At 30.3% G+C, this 20,606-nt stretch overlaps 5 protein-coding genes across 8 annotated transcripts; 3 read left to right on the top strand and 2 right to left on the bottom strand.

The window, feature by feature from the left end:
* Nucleotides 1-1,054: 1,054 nt before the first annotated feature.
* Pldn (biogenesis of lysosomal organelles complex 1 subunit pallidin) lies at nt 1,055-3,773 on the top strand. 3 transcript variants are annotated; one of them, XM_085487788.1, is made up of 6 exons: nt 1,055-1,266; nt 1,757-1,864; nt 1,928-2,015; nt 2,113-2,199; nt 2,327-2,466; nt 3,710-3,773. In XM_085487788.1, the coding sequence occupies exons 1-5, from the start codon at nt 1,202-1,204 to the stop codon at nt 2,441-2,443; spliced, it is 465 nt and encodes a 154-aa protein (XP_085343914.1). In that variant the 5' UTR covers nt 1,055-1,201; the 3' UTR covers nt 2,444-2,466; nt 3,710-3,773. The 3 variants fall into 3 exon arrangements, with proteins under 3 accessions (XP_085343914.1, XP_085343913.1, XP_085343912.1); XM_085487787.1 differs by lacking the exon at nt 3,710-3,773 and adding an exon at nt 2,610-3,678; XM_085487786.1 differs by lacking the exon at nt 3,710-3,773 and having other exon boundaries at nt 2,327-2,595.
* LOC114944461 (sperm-associated antigen 6) lies at nt 3,451-12,933 on the top strand. Its single transcript, XM_085487842.1, has 10 exons — nt 3,451-3,475; nt 3,710-3,972; nt 4,181-4,391; nt 4,474-4,652; nt 4,723-4,896; nt 4,984-5,136; nt 5,216-5,365; nt 5,455-5,613; nt 11,417-11,562; nt 12,664-12,933. The coding sequence occupies exons 1-10, from the start codon at nt 3,451-3,453 to the stop codon at nt 12,800-12,802; spliced, it is 1,599 nt and encodes a 532-aa protein (XP_085343968.1). The 3' UTR covers nt 12,803-12,933.
* LOC114944462 (uncharacterized) lies at nt 5,703-12,385 on the bottom strand. Of its 2 annotated transcripts, none has more exons than XM_085487791.1 (3): nt 12,040-12,385; nt 8,816-9,900; nt 5,703-7,363 (listed from the first exon to the last, which is right to left on the bottom strand). In XM_085487791.1, the coding sequence occupies exons 2-3, from the start codon at nt 9,026-9,028 to the stop codon at nt 7,283-7,285; spliced, it is 294 nt and encodes a 97-aa protein (XP_085343917.1). In that variant the 5' UTR covers nt 9,029-9,900; nt 12,040-12,385; the 3' UTR covers nt 5,703-7,282. The 2 variants fall into 2 exon arrangements, with proteins under 2 accessions (XP_085343917.1, XP_085343918.1); XM_085487792.1 differs by having other exon boundaries at nt 8,846-9,900; nt 12,040-12,378.
* A 113-nt stretch (nt 12,934-13,046) lies between the features above and the next one.
* On the top strand, nt 13,047-15,645 carry wcd (U3 small nucleolar RNA-associated protein 18 homolog wicked). The gene is made up of 7 exons (XM_085487773.1): nt 13,047-13,550; nt 13,620-13,844; nt 14,027-14,195; nt 14,268-14,453; nt 14,554-14,745; nt 14,823-14,991; nt 15,101-15,645. The coding sequence occupies exons 1-7, from the start codon at nt 13,282-13,284 to the stop codon at nt 15,562-15,564; spliced, it is 1,674 nt and encodes a 557-aa protein (XP_085343899.1). The 5' UTR covers nt 13,047-13,281; the 3' UTR covers nt 15,565-15,645.
* Nucleotides 15,646-16,464: 819 nt separating this feature from the next.
* Nucleotides 16,465-20,366, bottom strand: Deaf1 (deformed epidermal autoregulatory factor 1). The gene is made up of 4 exons (XM_029320359.2): nt 19,980-20,366; nt 19,219-19,710; nt 18,675-19,136; nt 16,465-17,854 (listed from the first exon to the last, which is right to left on the bottom strand). Exons 1-4 carry the CDS (start codon nt 20,244-20,246, stop codon nt 17,654-17,656), a joined length of 1,422 nt encoding a protein of 473 aa, XP_029176192.1. The 5' UTR covers nt 20,247-20,366; the 3' UTR covers nt 16,465-17,653.
* Nucleotides 20,367-20,606: the final 240 nt, after the last annotated feature.

Below are 20,606 nucleotides of genomic sequence, written 5' to 3'. Positions count from 1 at the left end.
CTCTCTACTTAGATAGCTTAGCTAAATTTGAATAAAAATTAAATATTTGATATACAATAAAAAATTAATAGTATATACTAAAGAAGAGCTGCTGTCTTCTCCGATTTTGCTGAAACTTTACAATATTGTGTATTTTTGTGTGTAAAACACGAATCTGTAAATTAAAAATTGTCGCTCTCAGGTAGGAAAAAATCAATTACAGTGAATAATGAATTTCGCCTTTTCTGTAGGGGAATCGGATTTTAATAATTTACAGATTCGTGTTCAATGCACAAAAAATGCACAATATTATAAACGTGCTATGTGAGTGTAAATATCCGATTAATATATAGACGTATATATTTTTATCGCTTCATCAGTAAATATAACTGAATAAATAATTCGACTCACATTTCGACTATTCTTCTCTTCCGATTTCGGCGTACTTGACATTCCTCGTCGGCACCATCTTTTTCTATAGGAAACCAACCTCTTCGTCGAGAACTATCCTCGTAGAAAAAGCTTCGAAACACTGCACTCGCGTTACTTTTTGTCGTTCGCGACACGCGAGAGGTCATTCGCGCGCGTATAAAACCGATGCTCTGTTTATTCCTCTATACTTCGTTGACAGATGACAGATGAACCGGCAATAAACGTGAAGCCGTGAATGAGCATGAATAAACGCGCGAATGTTGATCGCAAACAATTCGAAAGTATAGAAGCGCATCAGGGGGTCGATTGTGTAACTTTTTCTAAAGTGAAAACGTGAAAAGTGAAAAATTTCCACCAATCACGCATTGATTTTAAAATGAAATCGATGTGTGATTGGAAGAAATTTTTCACTTTTCACATTTTCACTTTAGAAAAAATTACACAATCGACCTTCAGATGGCAACATTCCCGATTGTGTTCGAAAATCTATTCACCTAGAATAAAGCGATCAATCAGAACGCAGAGATCCTCGGCCTCTGATTGGTTGGTCAAATTCTGCACTTTGACGGACGGATTGCCGAACGCAACTCTAAAGTTTCTCTGACGTAACATGGCGCCATTTACGAATTGCTTGAGTGTCACATGCGAACTAGAAGTTCTGTGTTCTATGCTCCATGGCTCCAGACCATCACATGATTTCGTATTATTTTCCTTCTGGTTTGATGTTTGTGTGCACAATCATGTTGGGAGCATATAATAACGAGTGAAATGAAAATTAGCTACAACGAAAATGATGAGCGACATAGGAGAAGCTGAATCGGCCGAAATTCAATTGGGAATTGAGAAAAAGGCGAGGTAACCTCTTCATAACTTGTTTACATCAAATCGTTTAAAAACAAAATTTCAAACATTTTAATATAAATATTATAAGATACCTTATATATGATACATATGTGCGTGAGCGTGCGCGAATGTTTATTGGCAATAATGAATCGTCTAAAATCATTCCATTTCTTGTTAAACATAAAACAAGTTTATATATATTACAATTCAAATTTTATTTTCTTAGAGTTTCTTAGGATTTATAACAAGAAAAAGACATAAATTAATTTGTAACTATAGATAAATGAGAATTAGAAAAATATGACATTAATATCTATGTAATTTTCATTTTTTTATGAATATTTATGACTTACAATTAGAATAACATTATTGATATATTATTTGTGTATTATATGTGTATAATACATGCTACTTGAGAGTAACACAAGAAAAAAATATTACAAATAATTTAATATAATATTGATGGTTTTTTAACTTAATAGTATTATTCATTTATTAATAGCGAGGATACAATAGATTTCTCAAATGCTGTAGAAAAGTTAACTGAAGGTTTCTTGAATACTTGTCAACCTCCATTGGAACAAGTTAGGAAAGAACTTTTTGAACTCACGTAAGTATGTAAATCATTAATAAGAAAGTTAAGATTTTGCTTTAATTATGTTTTTTCTTATAGAAATAAGCAAGAAACTTTGCTTGCTCAAATGCAACTTGAAAACAAAAAGATACACGAGACATTTGAAGATGTAGATTTGAATGATATGGTATGACTTATAGAGCAATGTACTTAGAATATTAATATTTCTATTTCACAATAGAAACGTCAAGTAATATACACATACACACATATTTATTTTACAGTTTGCAGTTGTCAAAGTTTACCAAGGAAAATTAGCATTGATAAGAAAAGAAATGATTAATATTCATGAAAGGACTTACAAATTAAAGGTAAATTAAAGCTTCTTTCTAAAGAATGTTTGTCAAATGTGTATATGTGCGTGCACATTCACGTATATGTGTATATGTATAAGCACATGTACAAATATTTGTACTAAAAAAAGAAATTTTATTATAGAAACGCGCGTTACGTTTACAACAGATTAAACAAAAGGAAGCATTAAATAAGGAGCAACAACGTGAGCAAGAATTGCGCAGAGAACAGGAATTGATTGGTAGATCTACAAACAATTAAGAGTGTGTAGCTGTTAAGGCACGGTAAATTAATAGCTTATATAAATCGTTTTTATAAGAGAAATATAAAAAAAGATAAAAATGTTATGTACTAATTATTAATTGATAAGCATATAGCTGTTGTTTATAATAAAAAACATGTAAAAACTTGGAGTTTTTGCTCACAGGTATAAAAGATACTTTCAAATCCATCACTAAGTCAATTAGTTGCCAGTCTCAGAAGTATAGTTTCTTTTTTAAAAAAAGGAAATTTTTAATATCTTTCTATCTCTCTCTTCCTTAAATCTGCTCTGAAAAGAGCAGCTTGAAAAACTGACAATAGTCATATCAGCAAATTACATCAAATAAATATTTATTTGTTACACATATATATTGTATGATTTATAATAAAATTAATAATATTTCTTCTAACTTTGATATTAACTTTATCATTAATGTAAGATAATCAAAAACAAAATTTATATTATACAGATATTGTATTGTTAGAAATTTTTAGCTGGTCGTTTTGCAAGTTAATCAGAATTTTTTTTAATGATTCTAAGAAAAAAAATCTATACATATAATATCACTTTTATCTTGCTGAGACTCTGTGTAAGAACGATCGATTTATAGCCGATGATGTAGTACTATTCTGTACATACACCTATATTCTGTATGCCTATATGTATGCCGATAGCTGTCGACTTGGTATTTTGACATACTAGAAAAGCTTGCGCAACAGCATTCATCAAACTGGCTATTGATAATTGTCTATTAATACTTTAGCCATAGGCATATAAAATATTTTTCTTTAATTTGATTGGTCAAAATTATTTTTTTATCTTCGATCTCAATTTTTAATGCATAGTCTGATATCGGCTTTAAGAGCGTGAGATTTTCATTTTCAAACAGATGACGATTTCATTAAGATCTGTCAAAAATTGTTCTTATGTTGCAACACAGAGTGTCACAGATGAACTAGCGATAATGGTTGTTTAATACAATGTTTGAGATTTTCTAATGATTAATATGACGGCACGCTCGATTTTACAAGGTAGATATTTATTTTATCCTGATGTTATAATATATAAACAAATACATCAGATATACATAGAGAGAGAGAAAACGTTTCTGTGACAGAAATTAGAAATTTGTATTAATGTACAATTTATATAATATACTTGTGTATAGAAAGAGAGAAATATGTTATAGTAATATATACAATTTGATTTGCTTAAATATATTGTTAATAAAATATGTGTAATTTCTTATTTTTCTACATTTGTAGTGTTTGATCAATATCAAAAGGCGCGATTACTCTTTGTACAATCTATAGCGGATTTATCCTCCAAACCTAATAATATCGATTGCTTAGAAGCGGCGGGTGTGATAGATCTATTGCGTCCTTTATTACTGGATGCTGTACCGTCTATTCAACATATGGCAGCATTCGCTCTTGGCAAGCTAGCGAATCATAATTCCAAACTAGCATACGCTGTTGTTAGAGGAGATATATTATCACAATTGCTGAAGAATATAGACAAACAAAATGTATGAGCTTCTTATTAAATGTAAGCATTTTAATCGTGATAGAGCACAAAAAATAAATTTTTAACATTTTAGTTTTTTTCTAAAAAAATTTTTATATATATTTAGAATTTTTCAGTAATTTCAACATTTTTATCTCTCTGTATATTACAAAAAATATATGAAACAAGAAAAAAGTATATATTATATGTATATATTATATGTTGCACAGAAGTTTTACAAGAAAGCAGCACTCTTTGTCTTGCGAGCGATAGCCAAACACTCACCAGAATTGGCATTAATAGTAGTGCAAAATGATGGTTTGGAGACTATAATTGATTGTTTGGAAGATTTTGATCCCGGAGTAAAGGAAGCGGCTGCTTGGGCTTTAGGATATATCGCAAGACACAACAAAAATTTGGCTCAAACAACGATAGATGCTGGTAAAATCATTTTAGCTAATGTTTCTTAAAAATATAAAGAAAATTCTCTATTAATATTTTGCTATGTTTGATTTTTTGTCAGGTGCGGTGTCGCTTCTTGTATTGTGCTTGCAAGAACCCGAATTGTACATTAAACAAATTAGCGCGTCGGCTATTAGCGACATAAGTAAACACGATATCGAGCTCGCACAAGCGGCTGTGGATGCAGGTGCAATCGCCTTCCTCGCGAAAACCTTGACTAATCCCGATGCTAAAGTAAAGGTGATTTGATATACCATATGCATTAAACAATCTCTGAAATATATTATATTTAAATTTCTAATATCTGCAGCGTCAAGCGTTATTAGCATTGAGCAGTATAGCCAAACACTCTGTAGAATTAGCAGAAGCTGTGATCGAGATAGAGATCTTTCCTGATGTTTTAATACACATGGCGCATCCGGATGAAAATGTCGGTAGAGTTGCGGCAATTTTAACCAGAGAAATCTGCAAACACACGTTGGAAGTAAGCAGCAATTGGTAGCTTTTAATGAAAAGTTATTTTTTATTTTATTCTTTAATGTTAGAGTTTTAACTTTCTCTTTCCTTTCAGTTGGCGCAACTTATAGCAAACAATGGAGGTATTGCTGCACTTATCGAATTAATCGGCACTTCAAAATCGATGACTAGATTACCAGCGATCATGGCACTTGGTTACATTGCTGGTCATTCTGATCAGTTGGCTGTAGCTGTAATAGGATCCAAAGTATCGATCGATGAAAAATAACATTCGATTCTCGCATCTCTCTAACATGATACTTTAGAATGATTACTTTGTATTGCAGGGTATCGTACAATTGGCAATTGTTTTACAAGAAGAAACTGAAGATCACATTCTTGCGGTGACCGTATGGGCGATCGGACAAATCGGCAAGCATACACCTGAACATGCAAAAGCAGTTGCAGCAGCGAATATATTATCTAATTTATTGAAGGTATTTAAGAATGTCAAGTTACCTCTGCCAGAATTAGTTTTGTTCAAACTAGCTGATGTGTTAAACTTCTCTTACTTAAATCTTAACAGCTGTATAACAATCCGAAAAGTTCCGAAGATCTCAGAGCAAAATGTAATACAGCATTAAAACAAGTTCTACAAAAATGCATGTACATCGAAGCTCTCGAATCTTTATTACATGACGTACCTCTTAATATCTTGAAGTATGTGCTGGGACAATTCAGCAAGGTAAGATCGTAATTTAATTGAAAGTAATCTAATCGTAAATATTTTATGACAATAATATAATTAAAGGAATAATTACAAAAAATCAAAAATTTATTAAACATAATATAAATACTTTATTATGTGTTTTATATACACGTGATTTTTCGTGTGATATGTTTTAATAACACGTTATACAAAGTGAAAATACAACTTTTTTCACCCAACACAATAATGCATTTAGAACATATATAATTGCTTGTTAGAAAATCATGTAGAATCTTGACAGTTAAATAAACAAAGTATCTATTGCTTCTTCTATGTTCCTCAAAAATTCTATTTCATAATTGCATACATATGTCTATGTTACGCAATGTTTAAATATATGCGTGAGCAATCTGATGAACAAACTGCAAACAAATTTTCGTTCTCGTGCTATTTAAAATTAAAATGCGCATTAATGTTTCTTTTTTAAATTTCAAACTTATAGTATAAAATAATACAGTTTCCAAGTATTTTAAAGTTTCAAATGAATTTCTAAACATTATCTCGTAATACATATACGTAACAATACGAACAATACTTAATAACACAACATCACGCAAATAATTTGTAAATTATACAGATCCTTTAATCGATCTGTAAATCAATCATTAATAATACTTTATATCGCTCATTCAATTATATTTTGTGAAGGCAAGATAAAACTTTTTAATCGGATTGTACGTTGTCTAGATAGAATATAATTGCAATATGTTGCTGTTAGAAAACGTGCATTGATATACTTTGCATCATTGCATACACTCAATGTTAGATTAGTAATCCAGATGTCGATAAATACAAACAAAAAATTCTTTCCCTTTTCCTTTTTGGTTTTCTCTCTTTTCTCTTCCTCTTATATAGCATGGCACATTTAATGTCTTCCAAAAGAGCACATTTTTCAGTCTTACGATAACGCGTGATTCGATTATTAAATACAGAGACACATATTTAGTTAGTTTATTTGATTTTTATTTAAAGTTTGTCGTTTACGAATAGGAAATGATTAAACGCATTGTTTTTCGAATTGGTTCACTAATTCGTGTCTACAATATCGTAGTTTTATTTTCTAATGGCAGTATTTGTACGTGTAACAGTATAGTATAAAGATGCGAATCATACAAAAAGATATATAAGTACGACCAAGAGCGATTAAATTAGTAATAAATTTTAATAATTACTTGATTAAAAGATGTCAAAGTATCAAGTAATAATAAGGCATTGATTTGATATTCGCATTAATCTATATAACTTTTATACAAATCTTATGCTGTTATATATATATATGCTTTTACTTTGTGTATGTGTGTATATGTGCGCGCGCGCGCGCGATTCGTAAATATTAAGCTCGTAATAATAACACAGACGATAATTGCAGTTTACATTAAGATATTGACCGATTTGATGGGTCAATTTAGATTATGTCGGCATTAAAGTTCGATACATTGTTCTTGATCAAAAATTTTTTTAAATTGTATAAAAAGATTTGATATATTATAAAAGCGTGAAAAGTTCCATTTTTTTAAATATCATAAAAAGATTTAAATATCGCATTTTAACATTTTTGAGACATGAGACGACATACATTGAAATAAGTACATTTCAAAATGCAAATATATAATATGCATAATAAAAATACAGAAGAAAACCAATTTTACCAATATTTTTGCGTCTCAAATCTTAAAGCAATTAAAGCGTATACTCGGCTCGAAGCGTACAATCTGTCCAAATATTTCTGCAAAACAAAAAAAATTGCTTAACATTATTTAATTGATGAATGCTAAAAGTAAGCATAATAAGTTACACAATATGTCGAAAATTATATATATACAATATATATATATACATACAGGTTGTGCGATAATTCGTGAACCACCTCTCGTGTACATGTGAAGCATGTAAAGCATAATTAATGAAAAATTAATTTTAAAAATCGGCCACAATTTACGCACCTACAAACGCGCGCCAAGAAAAGACAGACCATAGTGTGTTACATAGTTATTATATGCACTGCACGTGACGAGAAGAGAGGAAGAGATAGCCCAATGTTACAATTGCTAAGCACAATACATAATTAAACTTTTTCCTTTCAATTATACTTTGTCGCGTGCCTATGCCTAGTAACTGCGAAACATTAAGCTATTTTCTCTCGCGTGAATTAGTCGATTTTGAAATTAAATTGCGAAAATCCCAAAATAGTAGAGGATTTTTCTATTCAATTTAATATTCTCTACATGCGAGAGGTGGTTTGTAAATTATTGGACACTCTGTATGTAATATGTACACATTAGTTATTTCGTAGAGTTATTATTAAATCCAATGACGGTAACTTTTTACAAAAAAGTATATCTATAATAGTAATTAATTTTTTAATAGGCAAATTTGTCCGCAAAGATAAATCGCTTTTCTCAATTTCTTCTGCATTTTCATAAAATGCAAAAAAGTCAGTCATAATGTTCATAAATGTACAAAAGAATTTCTCCTCTATTTGTGTATAAATCTTTTCACTGGCAGTTTTCTTCAATTGATCTTGTTATTTGTCATTTATTATCAGTGACATAGAAGAAGGAAAATATTTCTTTTAACTTAAAAATTCGTAAGAAAAATTTGCACATATGTATAACAAATTGATAAAAATAATATAATAAAACACAAATAGCAAACTTAAAAAAAAAATAAATTGAACAGAACAGTAAAATCAGTCAATTGATAAATATAGAAAAATATTAAATATTTGAATATATGTATTGAAATCGAATTTTTTAAATATTTTTTATTAGGTAGTTATTTATAAAATGATTGAGAACAATAAATAATAAATTTTTGCAGTACAATAATATATGTATATATAAAATTTATATTTTTTACGATCTAAAATACGGCATTTCAATATCGATTATTATTTAATTAATATTATAATTTTAAGAAATTTGATTATAAGTATATAAAAAAAATCTATTTATTTACAATTTTTTTTTCATGTTGCAGGAATTTCTTGCGAATTAAAAAAAATCATCTAGCTGCATTTGTGTGTGTAAAAGAAAAAATGTATCGAGATAACAAACTTTTAAATTAATAATTCAAAAAGCAATTAATGCACTTATATTAAATGCAATTATATATTAGCTTATTCATCTGTTTCATCATTGGGTTTAATACTAGCATAATTGTTCATGTTTCTATTTACTCTTAACATCTTGAGAAAACTGCCTAATACCAGTATAGTTTTTCTGTGTCTCCTAAAGATTCCGGCGTACAATTCCTCGCGTACATCCCTTCTATCACTGACATCAGAATCAATACTTGATACAGAAACAACAGAAGGCTTAGCAGAGACCGGTTGATGATAACTATTGGTCTCACCAGTATTGAGAATCACACAATGCTGATTATTTATCATTTCGATGGTTACTTTCTATTTCTTTCTTTTATTACACACACTTGCTTCTTTTAATATCGTACTATTCACACAAATATACAATTAACAAACTTTTCACAATTTGTTTGAAACGTAAATTTAATTTTCCAGATACTTTTTAAAAGATTTTTATAATCGAGTAAGTTCTAATAAACTCATCTTTTAAAGCAACCAGTCTCTGTAGCGTGATGTCGAAAAAACTGATTAGGCAACTTCGCAGAAGAGATTTTATAGGTGTGCCAATGTATGCACGAATACATATATACACGCGATACGCAATTTGTAAGAGAGAATAATAGTAAAATGTCCTTGTTTTGTCATTCAAGCTGTCACGATATCTCGAAAATTATTTAAGACAGCTATCTTGTCTCTTTATCAAGACTATGTACCAAGCGTTTGCGATTATGCGATACTTCCAACTATACGGTATTATAACACATTTTATACCACATTATATCCTTTCTAATCATTAAAAAAACTGAAACTTTTTTAATATCCATCTACTGAATCATTGTTGATTAAATTTAAAACATATTAATTTTCCATAGAGTCAATTTCTTCATGTTTTTACATTTACAACGTAAAAACACAATTTCCAATTTTTCGAACGCACATTCGCTCCAAATGCTTCTATGTTTCAGTCTAAATGCCTTTTCGTCAAATGTGTGCTTCAAAGCTTGATCAATAGTCGTCCTTACTGCAGGTTGATAACAGTAAAATTGATTGTAAATGATTTTGATATTTTCATCATCGAATATGATGCAATGGTTGAAAATGTACGTTGCAGTATCTTCCACTACATATCAATGACGTAGTTTTACTGATGATTCACAATGTAAAACTGCAATAAGACGCTGTAAACAGATGAAAATGAGGAAATTAAAATAGATGAACGATAATGTTTTAAATAAAATTAGGCAGATTACACGTAAACTTAATATACGGAATTTTTAAGATAACAATAAGTGTATATATGTATACATACATATGTACATAAACACACACTTATTGTTAGTGTAAACATAAATTATGCGTCTGTTATTCAAAGCTGTGCAGTATATGAGCTTTCTGTGATATAAATATTACGTTAAAATTGGTGCTATTAATAACGATGTTGTTTACTAAATTCCATGCCAGCAATAGAGAGAGAATGAGTTAAAATTTCGTATAGCAATTGAAAATTAAAGACATTCTAATATTAGAAATATTTGTCCTATCTCTCTCTTATATTCTTTATCTTTTATGTTTTTTTTTTTTTTTTTAATTATATATCTTTTCTCCCTTTCTCATTTCTCTTTCCTCTTTCACTTTTCAAAGACGCAAATTAAAATCGTCATCTTTTGCAAATGAGAGACAGGAAGAAAACTTGAAACACAATAACATACTTATCTATATTTTATCTTATAATATTAATTCATAATTGATAAAAGATAAAAATTAATTTATAATTAGTAGTGCAGAATATTTTTGATTCAATAATTTTTGTTTTACAATATAATTTTGTGAGTTATTGTATATATTGTTATAGTATAATTTGGAGTAATAACAAGTAAATTCAACATACTCTACATTCATTGCAATATTAGCTTTCAATATCTTAATTAAAATAAAAATTAAATATGGAATGGCGTGTATGAAATGTTGCATATACAATGATACAGCAAAATAATTTGTGTAATTATACGTGCACAATAATGTATGTGTAGGAAGGAAATTGCTGTTATTTTGTATTATTTTTGTTAATGACATAGGCGTCAAAGACAACGAGGCTAGTATGTGAATGTTGCATACAATACAAAGATTGCGTACAAAGTAGTACAAAGCAATAGAAACAAGCAATTCTTCAAATGATAAGTCAACATTATTGTCACAAGCACATTAAATAACACAAGTTTATACACACACACGTAAAAATAAATGTATATAGTTGCATGTGATAAATAAATTAAATAAAGAACTAAATAAAATTATTAAATAAAAAAATATAAAAAATCAATTTTCTTCCAATAATATACCTTTCAATTATAGATATATCATATTTCTCGACTAATATAAGTATATGCATTCACAAACAATTGTGCAAATTTGGTCTGATTTTAGAAACTTTAGGCTTATATGATTGCTACAATAATATTTTTGACACCATATTTTTGTAGAATAAAGTCATTTCATCCCATAACATTTATCCTATTATTTCAAAAATATTAATTGATTTTGTTAAAATCAATTTTTTATTCTACAGACTAAATAATGTTTTTATATTTCTACTAAATAATTCACATTTATATATATATATATATATATATATATATATATATATATATATTATTGCTTGTTTAGTTGTAACATAATGTTCTATTTTTTATACAGATTTTACCAAACGATGCGAAAGCAAGAAGACTATTTGTAACATCTGGTGGCTTAAAAAAAGTACAAGAAATTCAGGCTGAACCTGGCACCGCACTCTCAGAATATATAACAATTATCAATTGCTGTTTTCCAGAGGAAATTGTCAGGTTATTTGCTTTTTATTTAAATTCTATTATCTGATATAAAATCAGAAAAATATTCACATCAAACAATTCTCTCTATCAAACACATATATTACCCCCTATCATCTATTATACCTCAAAGTCATCTCGGTATCATAATTTTATCATCTATTCTCATTACTTAAATTTATAAATCACACCAACAAATACTTTTTCCACAATTTTCATTTAATGATTTCAATATTCAATAATCTTTTCCTCGTAAAACCTACAGCTAAATTAATTATTTTAAACTTTGTATGCGCTATACAATAATTTGCAGAACTATATATAAGAACTATAAGATGACTTTAGTTTATGTACAATCACAAATACAATTCCTTCCAAAAAACAGAAAGACACAGATTAGATTGTGTAGATGAGTGTTAAAAAACAAATTAATTACTGAAAACACTAGTTGCTCATACGCATAACCCTTTTTCACGCGAATAAGTTACTTACACGTGATGAGATGTATGCTCGAGAGGACAGACTTTCTATTACATTTATATTAAAAATCCAGTCAATTTTTGCCACTCTTGTTTATACTGAGCGAATATATATATCTGCGTGACTCTGTTTCTAGAACCTTGTAATCTTAATTTAAATCGGTCAAGCAATAAACGGCATGCCCGCCATGTTGTCACAGCTGATCGCATTCGAAATACGTAACAGTACATAAATGTGAAACGTATTAGTGGATCAATAATATTAAGTCTCGATACAATATTTTTCTACATTCATACATTTAATTAATCATTTTTTCACGGATATTTATTGCGCGCGCGCATGCTCCACACACATACAAACGCACGCACACACGCATGTGCACGCAGAAAGAGAGATTTATTTATCAAAAAAATACATTTGTAATTCGCGCCAAGCTACGCGCAACTAACAACGGGTGTGTTCAGAAATAACCACGTTCAATTATTAGTATCCAGGTAGCAAATGTACGTCATTTTGACGTCATTAAGCGGGAAAGTGACGTCATTTTGCTACTTGAGAATAATTGTTCTGCTGAATGCGGCTTATATTTCCTCTAATCTAGTTGCTGTTCTTTATTAAATTGACAAATTGTTTTAGATATTATTCGCCGGGTTATCCAGATAGCCTTTTGGAAGCTGTGGAGCAGTACCAACCAAAATGTCTTTTCGTATTTAATCATAAATCATCTGAACACATGGATTCGAGTTTACCCGCGTCACTTTACAATGAGGGATGATTCTAAATTATTAATGCGTTTATTAATGTGTTTTATTTGCACGAAATGTGTTTGTTATTAATGCACTATCTAAAAATTTGTCACTTTTCTCATATATATAATTGTAATAAATTTTAAACATGTATTTGTTATATCAAGAAGTCTATAATAGTTATTAAAAATAATATAATTTTAATCACACATTTGATGCACAAGATCAGATCCACAATCAAGAGTAAGCAGTACGAAATGGGATTCGCTCATTTCGTCATTTGATCACGTGACGTCTTTTGACGCTGAAATCCAGCGTCAACACGTCACATGAAAATCCAGCCTTAAATCAACCAATTGCAGACCCGGCCTTATTGATAAAGAAGACCACATGAGTAAAATATCGTGTTAGGTTACGTGTATAGAAAAAGTATATTCACGATATATTGAATAAAATCGTGTATATTGTTGTTCCTTATATTTTATCCTATATTCGAATAAATTTTGAAATGAATAAAAAGAAAAAAGATATGCAGAAACAAGATTTTAAGCGTAAGACAACCGGCAACGAAGAAACTACACAGGAAATAAAGTTGAAGCGTAAAGTAATTATCAATGAAAAGAAAATTGTGCGGAGAAAGAATTTTAAGAGTAGGGTAAACAGCAATGAGTACAAATTCAAAAAACATGTACGGCCGAAAGTGTTCTACAATAAAAAATTCTCGGTTCCTTTGAGGAAAAAACGGAAAAATGAATATGACGCTGATGAAGAAGCTAGGTGAAGCATAATACATAATGAAAATAAGGCAATAAGTTTTTTTTTAATGTGTGAATATTTAATTTATAGATTAGAAAAAATAGTTTTTGGTGATCCAAGTGATGTCATAAATAATTTATTGGATGAGCAATCTGTGACAGAAGTACTAAATGAACCCATTGATACTGACAATCAAAAAGTAATAAAAGATGAAAATAATTCAGATCAAGATATCTTAGCTTTTAATAATGGGGAAAGTGTTAAACTGAAAGAAAAGACAGCAGCATGGATAGACGATGACGATTACAATTATACGTACGTGTAAAGAAAGATATATTTTTGTTTAATCTTTTATTTTTTTTTGGCTTTAATTTATATATAAAATATACACGTGTGCACATATGTTGTATATGCTAAATATTTTATACATTTAATACTTAAATATCAATGTGTGCACAAACATATACATTCACTGATATTTTATATATGTGTAACAGCGTGAATAAAGTTCAAAGTATACAGAATCGTAAATTGCCAATCAAAAGCTCAGAAAAATTGTATACAACATATTTGGAGAATAGATACAAACAGTTTGTGGGAACTCCAAAATGGGCTGAATTTGAGAAAAAAGATAAAGCTGATAACTCGGATAATGATATCTTGAAGGTATTAATATTTTAGAATTTTCTTTTTTAGTTCTATAAATTGAATTTTACTTTATTTTATTTTTATTTTTAGCATAGTTGCCATTTGGAGCCACCAAATGTAAAGAATTTGCCGAAAAATATTATTGACATCAAAACACTCAAAGCTTTGAATAAAAGTACTCATACAGAAGGTCCTATTGTCACAAGTGTAGAGTTTCATCCGTCGTCCACTGTAGCTTTGGTTGCGGGTACATCAGGTATTTTGTCACTATTTCAGGTATGTATGTTTAAATAAATATAAATTATTTTATTTAATTAAATTCAAACAACATTTACTATAAATTTTTATTGCTACATAAATCATTTGTATTCTATAGGTAGATGGTCATACAAATAATAAATTGCATAGCATGCAATTTAAAAAATATCCGATTAGCAAAGCAACATTCATGAAAAATGGAACGGAAATCTTGCTTGGTTCCCAACATTACCCATATTGTTACACTTATGATTTAATGAATGGTAAAACGTATAAATTACCTTTACCATATGGAATTACGAATATGAAGGTTTGTTGTATTATTAATTTTACATATATTAGAAATAAATTTCTATAACGAATGAAATTATACTTTGATATTTCTAGCGTTACGAAGTATCTCCTGATGGCAGTTTAATAGCATTGTGTGGAAGACGGGATGAAATATATTTATTACATAATTCTACTAAAGAACTTATCAGTACGCTCAAAATGAATTCGAAATGTAGGACATTAACATTTACTCCAGATAGTAAAACACTTATTACACATGGCAGTAAGTAAAATTTCACGATTTTTAATTTTAATTTAATTTTTACCTTCTATTAGAATTTAGAACAATTTTATAATTTCTATTTTCAATAATTTAACCTATTGAAATACAGATGGCAGTGAAATGTATGTGTGGGATTTAAATACACGTACATGTGTTAATCGTGCTACAGATGACGGATGTATATGTTGCATGTCGCTCGCTATATCCCCGAACGGTCAGTTTATAGCTACAGGTAGTGCTCAAGGTGTGGTTAATCTTTACGACACACAAACTGTATTACAGCACCAAAGCCCCAAGCCTTTAAAAATAGTTATGAATCTTGTAACTAGTGTAACAAATTTGAAATTTAATTCGACATCAGAAATATTGAGTGCGGCATCGGTTGAAAAGTATAATGCATTTAAAATGGTGCATATACCCTCATTTACCGTATTTTCGAACTTTCCGACGTTTCAAACTAATATAGGTATGCCTCAAATGATTAATTTTTCTCCTGGCAGTGGTTACCTCAGCATTTCTAACAGAACAGGTTCTGCTTTACTATATAGATTAAGACATTACGGAAATTATTGATTTTAAAAATCTGCACATATAACAAAATTTTTCTAATGTTTTATAAAATATAATGAAGAATAAATAACCTATTGACATTAACATGTGAGTGAATAAAATTAGTATAATTATTTTTCCTAGATATATTTTAACTGGTTATTTTCATTGATTAATTTATTATTAGAGATAGATAGATGGATAGAGAGAGTGAAAGATAGTATTAAAAGAATCACAATTTATGTGTATTTGACCACATAAAATTTTTACATTTAAAAAAACAAAATTATTCATGTTTATATTTAGATAGTTACATTAGTCTGTTTTACATTTACACACATTTAGAATAAAGAAAAATTGGAATTTTATTGTTATTTTATCTCCATTAAACGCAAAGTGTGATTATATATTTTTCTCAAGTTGTATAAAACTTACTACTTTAAAAAATTATATAATATATCCTATATAAACTATAATTTTGATCGGGTTATTAAAAAAATAAGATTTTCAATTTTAAAATATCACTCTTGAGAGCTATGTGTAAATAAAATTACGAAAATTCTCTAATACATTAAATATAATAATTATATTAAATTAAATTTTAATTTTTTCATTGAATAAAAATAAATCCCATACAATGTGTTTGTACAGGTGTATGCGCATACTGAAATAAAGTATGAATGCTGAATACATTTTTGTATAATAGATTTTATACGAATCATTATTTTGTGTATATGTACACATAATATAAACAGTTGATATTTTTGAAAAATATCTATATCTAATATTGGTGTACTAAATATTAGTAAAGGATTGTATAGAAACTATGTATATAAATAAAATAGGTTCAAGTGTGTGTGTATATATATATATATATATATATATATATATATATGTATGCAATGAATAATATATTCAAAAACATATTTGAAATGTAATTTTTATATTATATATTTGCTTTATATAGTTGTAGAGGTTGTCGCCTTTGGTCGTTTATCGCCTATACGTTCATTGAAAATTAATTGTAAGATTGTATACAGAGATAATTAATCTAAAAGCAAATATTATCTATATAAAGTAAAATATAAACATGATGCATTTCTTTATATCGCAGTGTGATTTAGCGCTGTTACGATATGCTACTATATTATTACACTATACTATCTTCATGTAGCTTTTTTCAAAAAACATTGAATTGTCGCGAACTTAGTAATCTAGAAATACATAAAATTACATACACATACATGCGCGCATACATACACACTGAGGATATTTTGTCACTATTAAATTAGCATTTAATAGCACATTCTTTAGCCAATTTCAAATAAAATATATATGTATTTTTTTTTGAAAATGTGAAAGCATTTTAAAATTGAAGTTTTTTTTTTGAATAATTAACAATTATTAAAAATAAAAAAAATTTTATATAAGTAAAAAGTTTCAGAGATCAAATAAATAAAATCATATTTTCTTTTTAACTAATTTTCCATTTTCTTCCTTTTTGCAGACTTTGAATTTGAGGTTTAGTTATAAGGATACATAGGGTTCGTTTTTTATTGCTGTACTGATCAATTAGTGCAGTAAGTTAAAATAAAACAATATTTTTGTCTCATTTTAACTTATTGCACCAGTGTACACTAGTTCACCAGTGCAGCAATAAAAAACAAACATAATGAAGATATATAAATTACAAAAATGATGACTCTTATATTCTTATAGAAAAATGGATATTAACTTGAAGAATATGTTATTAAGCGTTAAAAAGCTAACAATCGGTGTTTTCCAGCATTACACAGTTCGACACACAGTATCATTCTATCTTCTTTTAATATCAGTGAACATGAAAGATAGAATGATACACTGTGCCACAATGTGTTGTTGCTGGAAAGCATCCAATATTTTATACACACACACTGTATATGTATATATATATATATAATATTTATGCAATATAAATATACATATAATATTTTCTACCATCCATTTATGTACATTCTTTCTGTTTTTATGTAACTTGCACGCTTCAAGTCTTTCCTTCTTTGAGCTGAAACGATTCCACATCAGATTCTTCATTTTCTATATTCCTTTGGTGAATCGGTGTAAGGAACACTAGCTATTGGTCCGTAGTGGCCGTTGGAAGAGCGCTCGTATCGCCGCTGCTACTCTCTACTATGAGCATCACTGTTTCGGCTGCACCTCTCACACATTCCATTTGATGACTTGCCCAATCCTTACGCTGACAAAATGTAGTACAGTAAGGTGTACGTCTGCATAGGGAACATTCAGCGAATGCTTCTCGATTGCAATTGGCACACTAAAATTCATTATTATTATTATTATTATTGATGATATAGTCTGATGTATTAGTTTTATTATACTGTAAAATGTATTATTTCTTTCTAAACTCTTTAAATAATTTACACTTTATAACAAAATTCAAGACAGAATTAATAAATCATTAAATTTTATGCATCATGTAATACAGGAAACATTTGATTGATATGGAAGTATATACAAATCAAAATATATATATGAGCATACATACATATATATTAAAATATGTGACATAACATTATAAATGAAATTCTGTCTTGTCGAGAATCGTAAACTGTCTAACCATCAGTAAAAAAAATATTTTATAAACAATAAGTTTCTACATTTATTTTGTATAAATAGTATTATTAAAAGCTCATTTAAAACCTGAATTTTATTTGAAATTTTAATATAAATAATATACATGTAGTTTATATTCTTCTGTAGCTGCAGTATTAGTAATATCTTCAAAACCCTACTAAATTGTTAATCTTTTCTGTTTATTTGTATGATATTTCACTAATATCGATATAAAATGTAGATAAAATAATTTAGTCAATGTATGTGAGACAAGATACCATTATACACACAAAGAGATATCAAATTTACTAATTATAATATAAGTGTTCAGAATATGAAGAAAAGATTTGTAAATGCTATATTCAAAAGTTAAAAGTTAAAAGGATTTAATATTACAGAGAGAAAGTGAGTTGTGGAATTTTCAATAAGATTTAAATATATTTATTAGTGAAATTTCTCCTATAAAATATAAAATAACTAATAAAATATCTTTTCTCTTGCGCGCATTAGTATTATTTTACCTTTTTATTATGTGTGTCGGACGCTGGTTGTAGTCCAACAGTTTCGATAACGTCCGTTCGTCCTCCGAGTTGAGCAACTAGCGCCTGCTCTCTTCTCTGTTGCCTGTTTAGCTCTTTTGCTTCTTCCAAAGTACGTCTAAATTCGTAAGCTAATTTTATCATTTTGTTTGATAATTCGTCCAATTTCTTAAACATGTCATCGCTTTGACCATTCTCCATTTGATGTGCATTCTGCACGACAGAGTCTTGTTCCTGGGATTGTTGTACGACCAATCCATCTGTGGAAACAAACTGCGGCCAGACTTCTTTGTCAGGCACGACGATCTCGTCGCCACTTTCTTCGTTATTGCTGCCATCTCGCGAATTTTCAATTTTGTGTTTACGCGATGGAGCGTCTCCATCAGACGGATCCCTGGCTCTCCTTCGGCGCTTGTATGGAGTAAACAGTCGTACTGGTCCCGTCTAAATAGATGGACATTGTCATGTAACTAAAATTTGAATTGATTTTAAACAAACTGTATTTCAGCACAAACGATTTACTTACTGCACTGTCGTCATCGCAACACGCTGCGCAAGTACAAGAAGTGGCATGCGGTTTTAAGATTTGTTCGTCGATGAGGGTCTGCAAACTTCTTCCGCCAAATCGAATACTTCGTTTCCAATCTTTGCTAGACGCTCTTCCACAGAGAGCCTCGAATTCGCTAGGCGTATACCATTCCGAGCCGGCCTTGATACAACGACCCCTGCCACCAGACCCGAATCTATTCTTATGCAATTCTGCATTTGTATTCTTACATCTGACAGGTAAAACCGCTAAATTTGCGGATTCAGACCAACTGTATATTGGCTGAGAATTAGGCGTGGAAACATGTATTTGTTCCGATTCCGTTTCATCCGTACTATTTTGAATTACTATGTGGGTTGTCTTCAGCTCACCATTCCAACGCAGTGGATCCGAGTCTTTATCAGTACGAGAGTCACAGATAAATCCATTATCGACGCATAGCATCGGTTTGAACTGTCCCGAACCTTGCAGCTGTAAACAATAAATACTGTATGATTATGTGGCCTGAGAATGACATAATATTTTAAAGCTGTTTCGCGGTCGACAACTGAAATGTGTCAACGAAATCCACACACGTAGCACTTGCGCACTCGTAGGCGTCACGTTCCTGTCATGAATAACAGGTGACAAAAATCATATATCGTCATCTCGCTCGCGTTTCTTCCGTTCGCGTAAAATCGTAATTGCTAAAATTGTCTCGACGCGCGGCACGTTGATATCCGGATTTCGTCGGCTTTTACCTGTAGCTGATCCGAGGTGATGACGTTGAAGGTCGCGCCATGGGCCGAGTTCGCTACGCCAATGATGGAGCCTACGGGTAGAGAAACCGGCACGCCAACTCCAGAAACGCCCGGTACGCCTGGCACCGAAGTAACACTCGCCGTGACCGCGACGGGATGTGCCTCGTGTTCACTCGTCAGCGTGGTCGCCTCCTCGGTCTCGCTCGTCAATGGTTCGGACATGTCCGGTAGCACGGCGACACTTTCCGATGTTTGGCTCTCCTCCATTTCGGCTGTTCTCGCCTCGTCTCGCCTCGTCGCGCCGCGCCTTCGTCTCTGCGCCTCTTCGCCTCCTTCCACCTTCCTACTTCGTCCGTCGTTCCGACTGTTCCGGAGTTCCGATGGAACTCACCAGCGATATGCGATCTTTCTCCGCCGCTCGTACAGGCTCGGCTGCGGCTCGCAATTCGTTGCCAATCGTTCGCGCAATAGCGTCGGCGCACGCTCGTCGCAGCGCCCCACACCGTCTCATTTATCAAATCTACATGAAAAAGAATATCGCATTCTTTATCGCAAATTTTCCCTCCTACTTATTCATACACCCTATATATGTATATGATATTTTATGTATATGTGAATATATGTGTA

Source organism: Nylanderia fulva, unplaced genomic scaffold (assembly GCF_048542155.1).
Source record: "Nylanderia fulva isolate GAGA-0341 unplaced genomic scaffold, ASM4854215v1 Scaffold6, whole genome shotgun sequence".
Taxonomy (NCBI): domain Eukaryota; kingdom Metazoa; phylum Arthropoda; class Insecta; order Hymenoptera; family Formicidae; genus Nylanderia; species Nylanderia fulva.
This window is presented reverse-complemented; position numbering and strand designations above follow the sequence as displayed.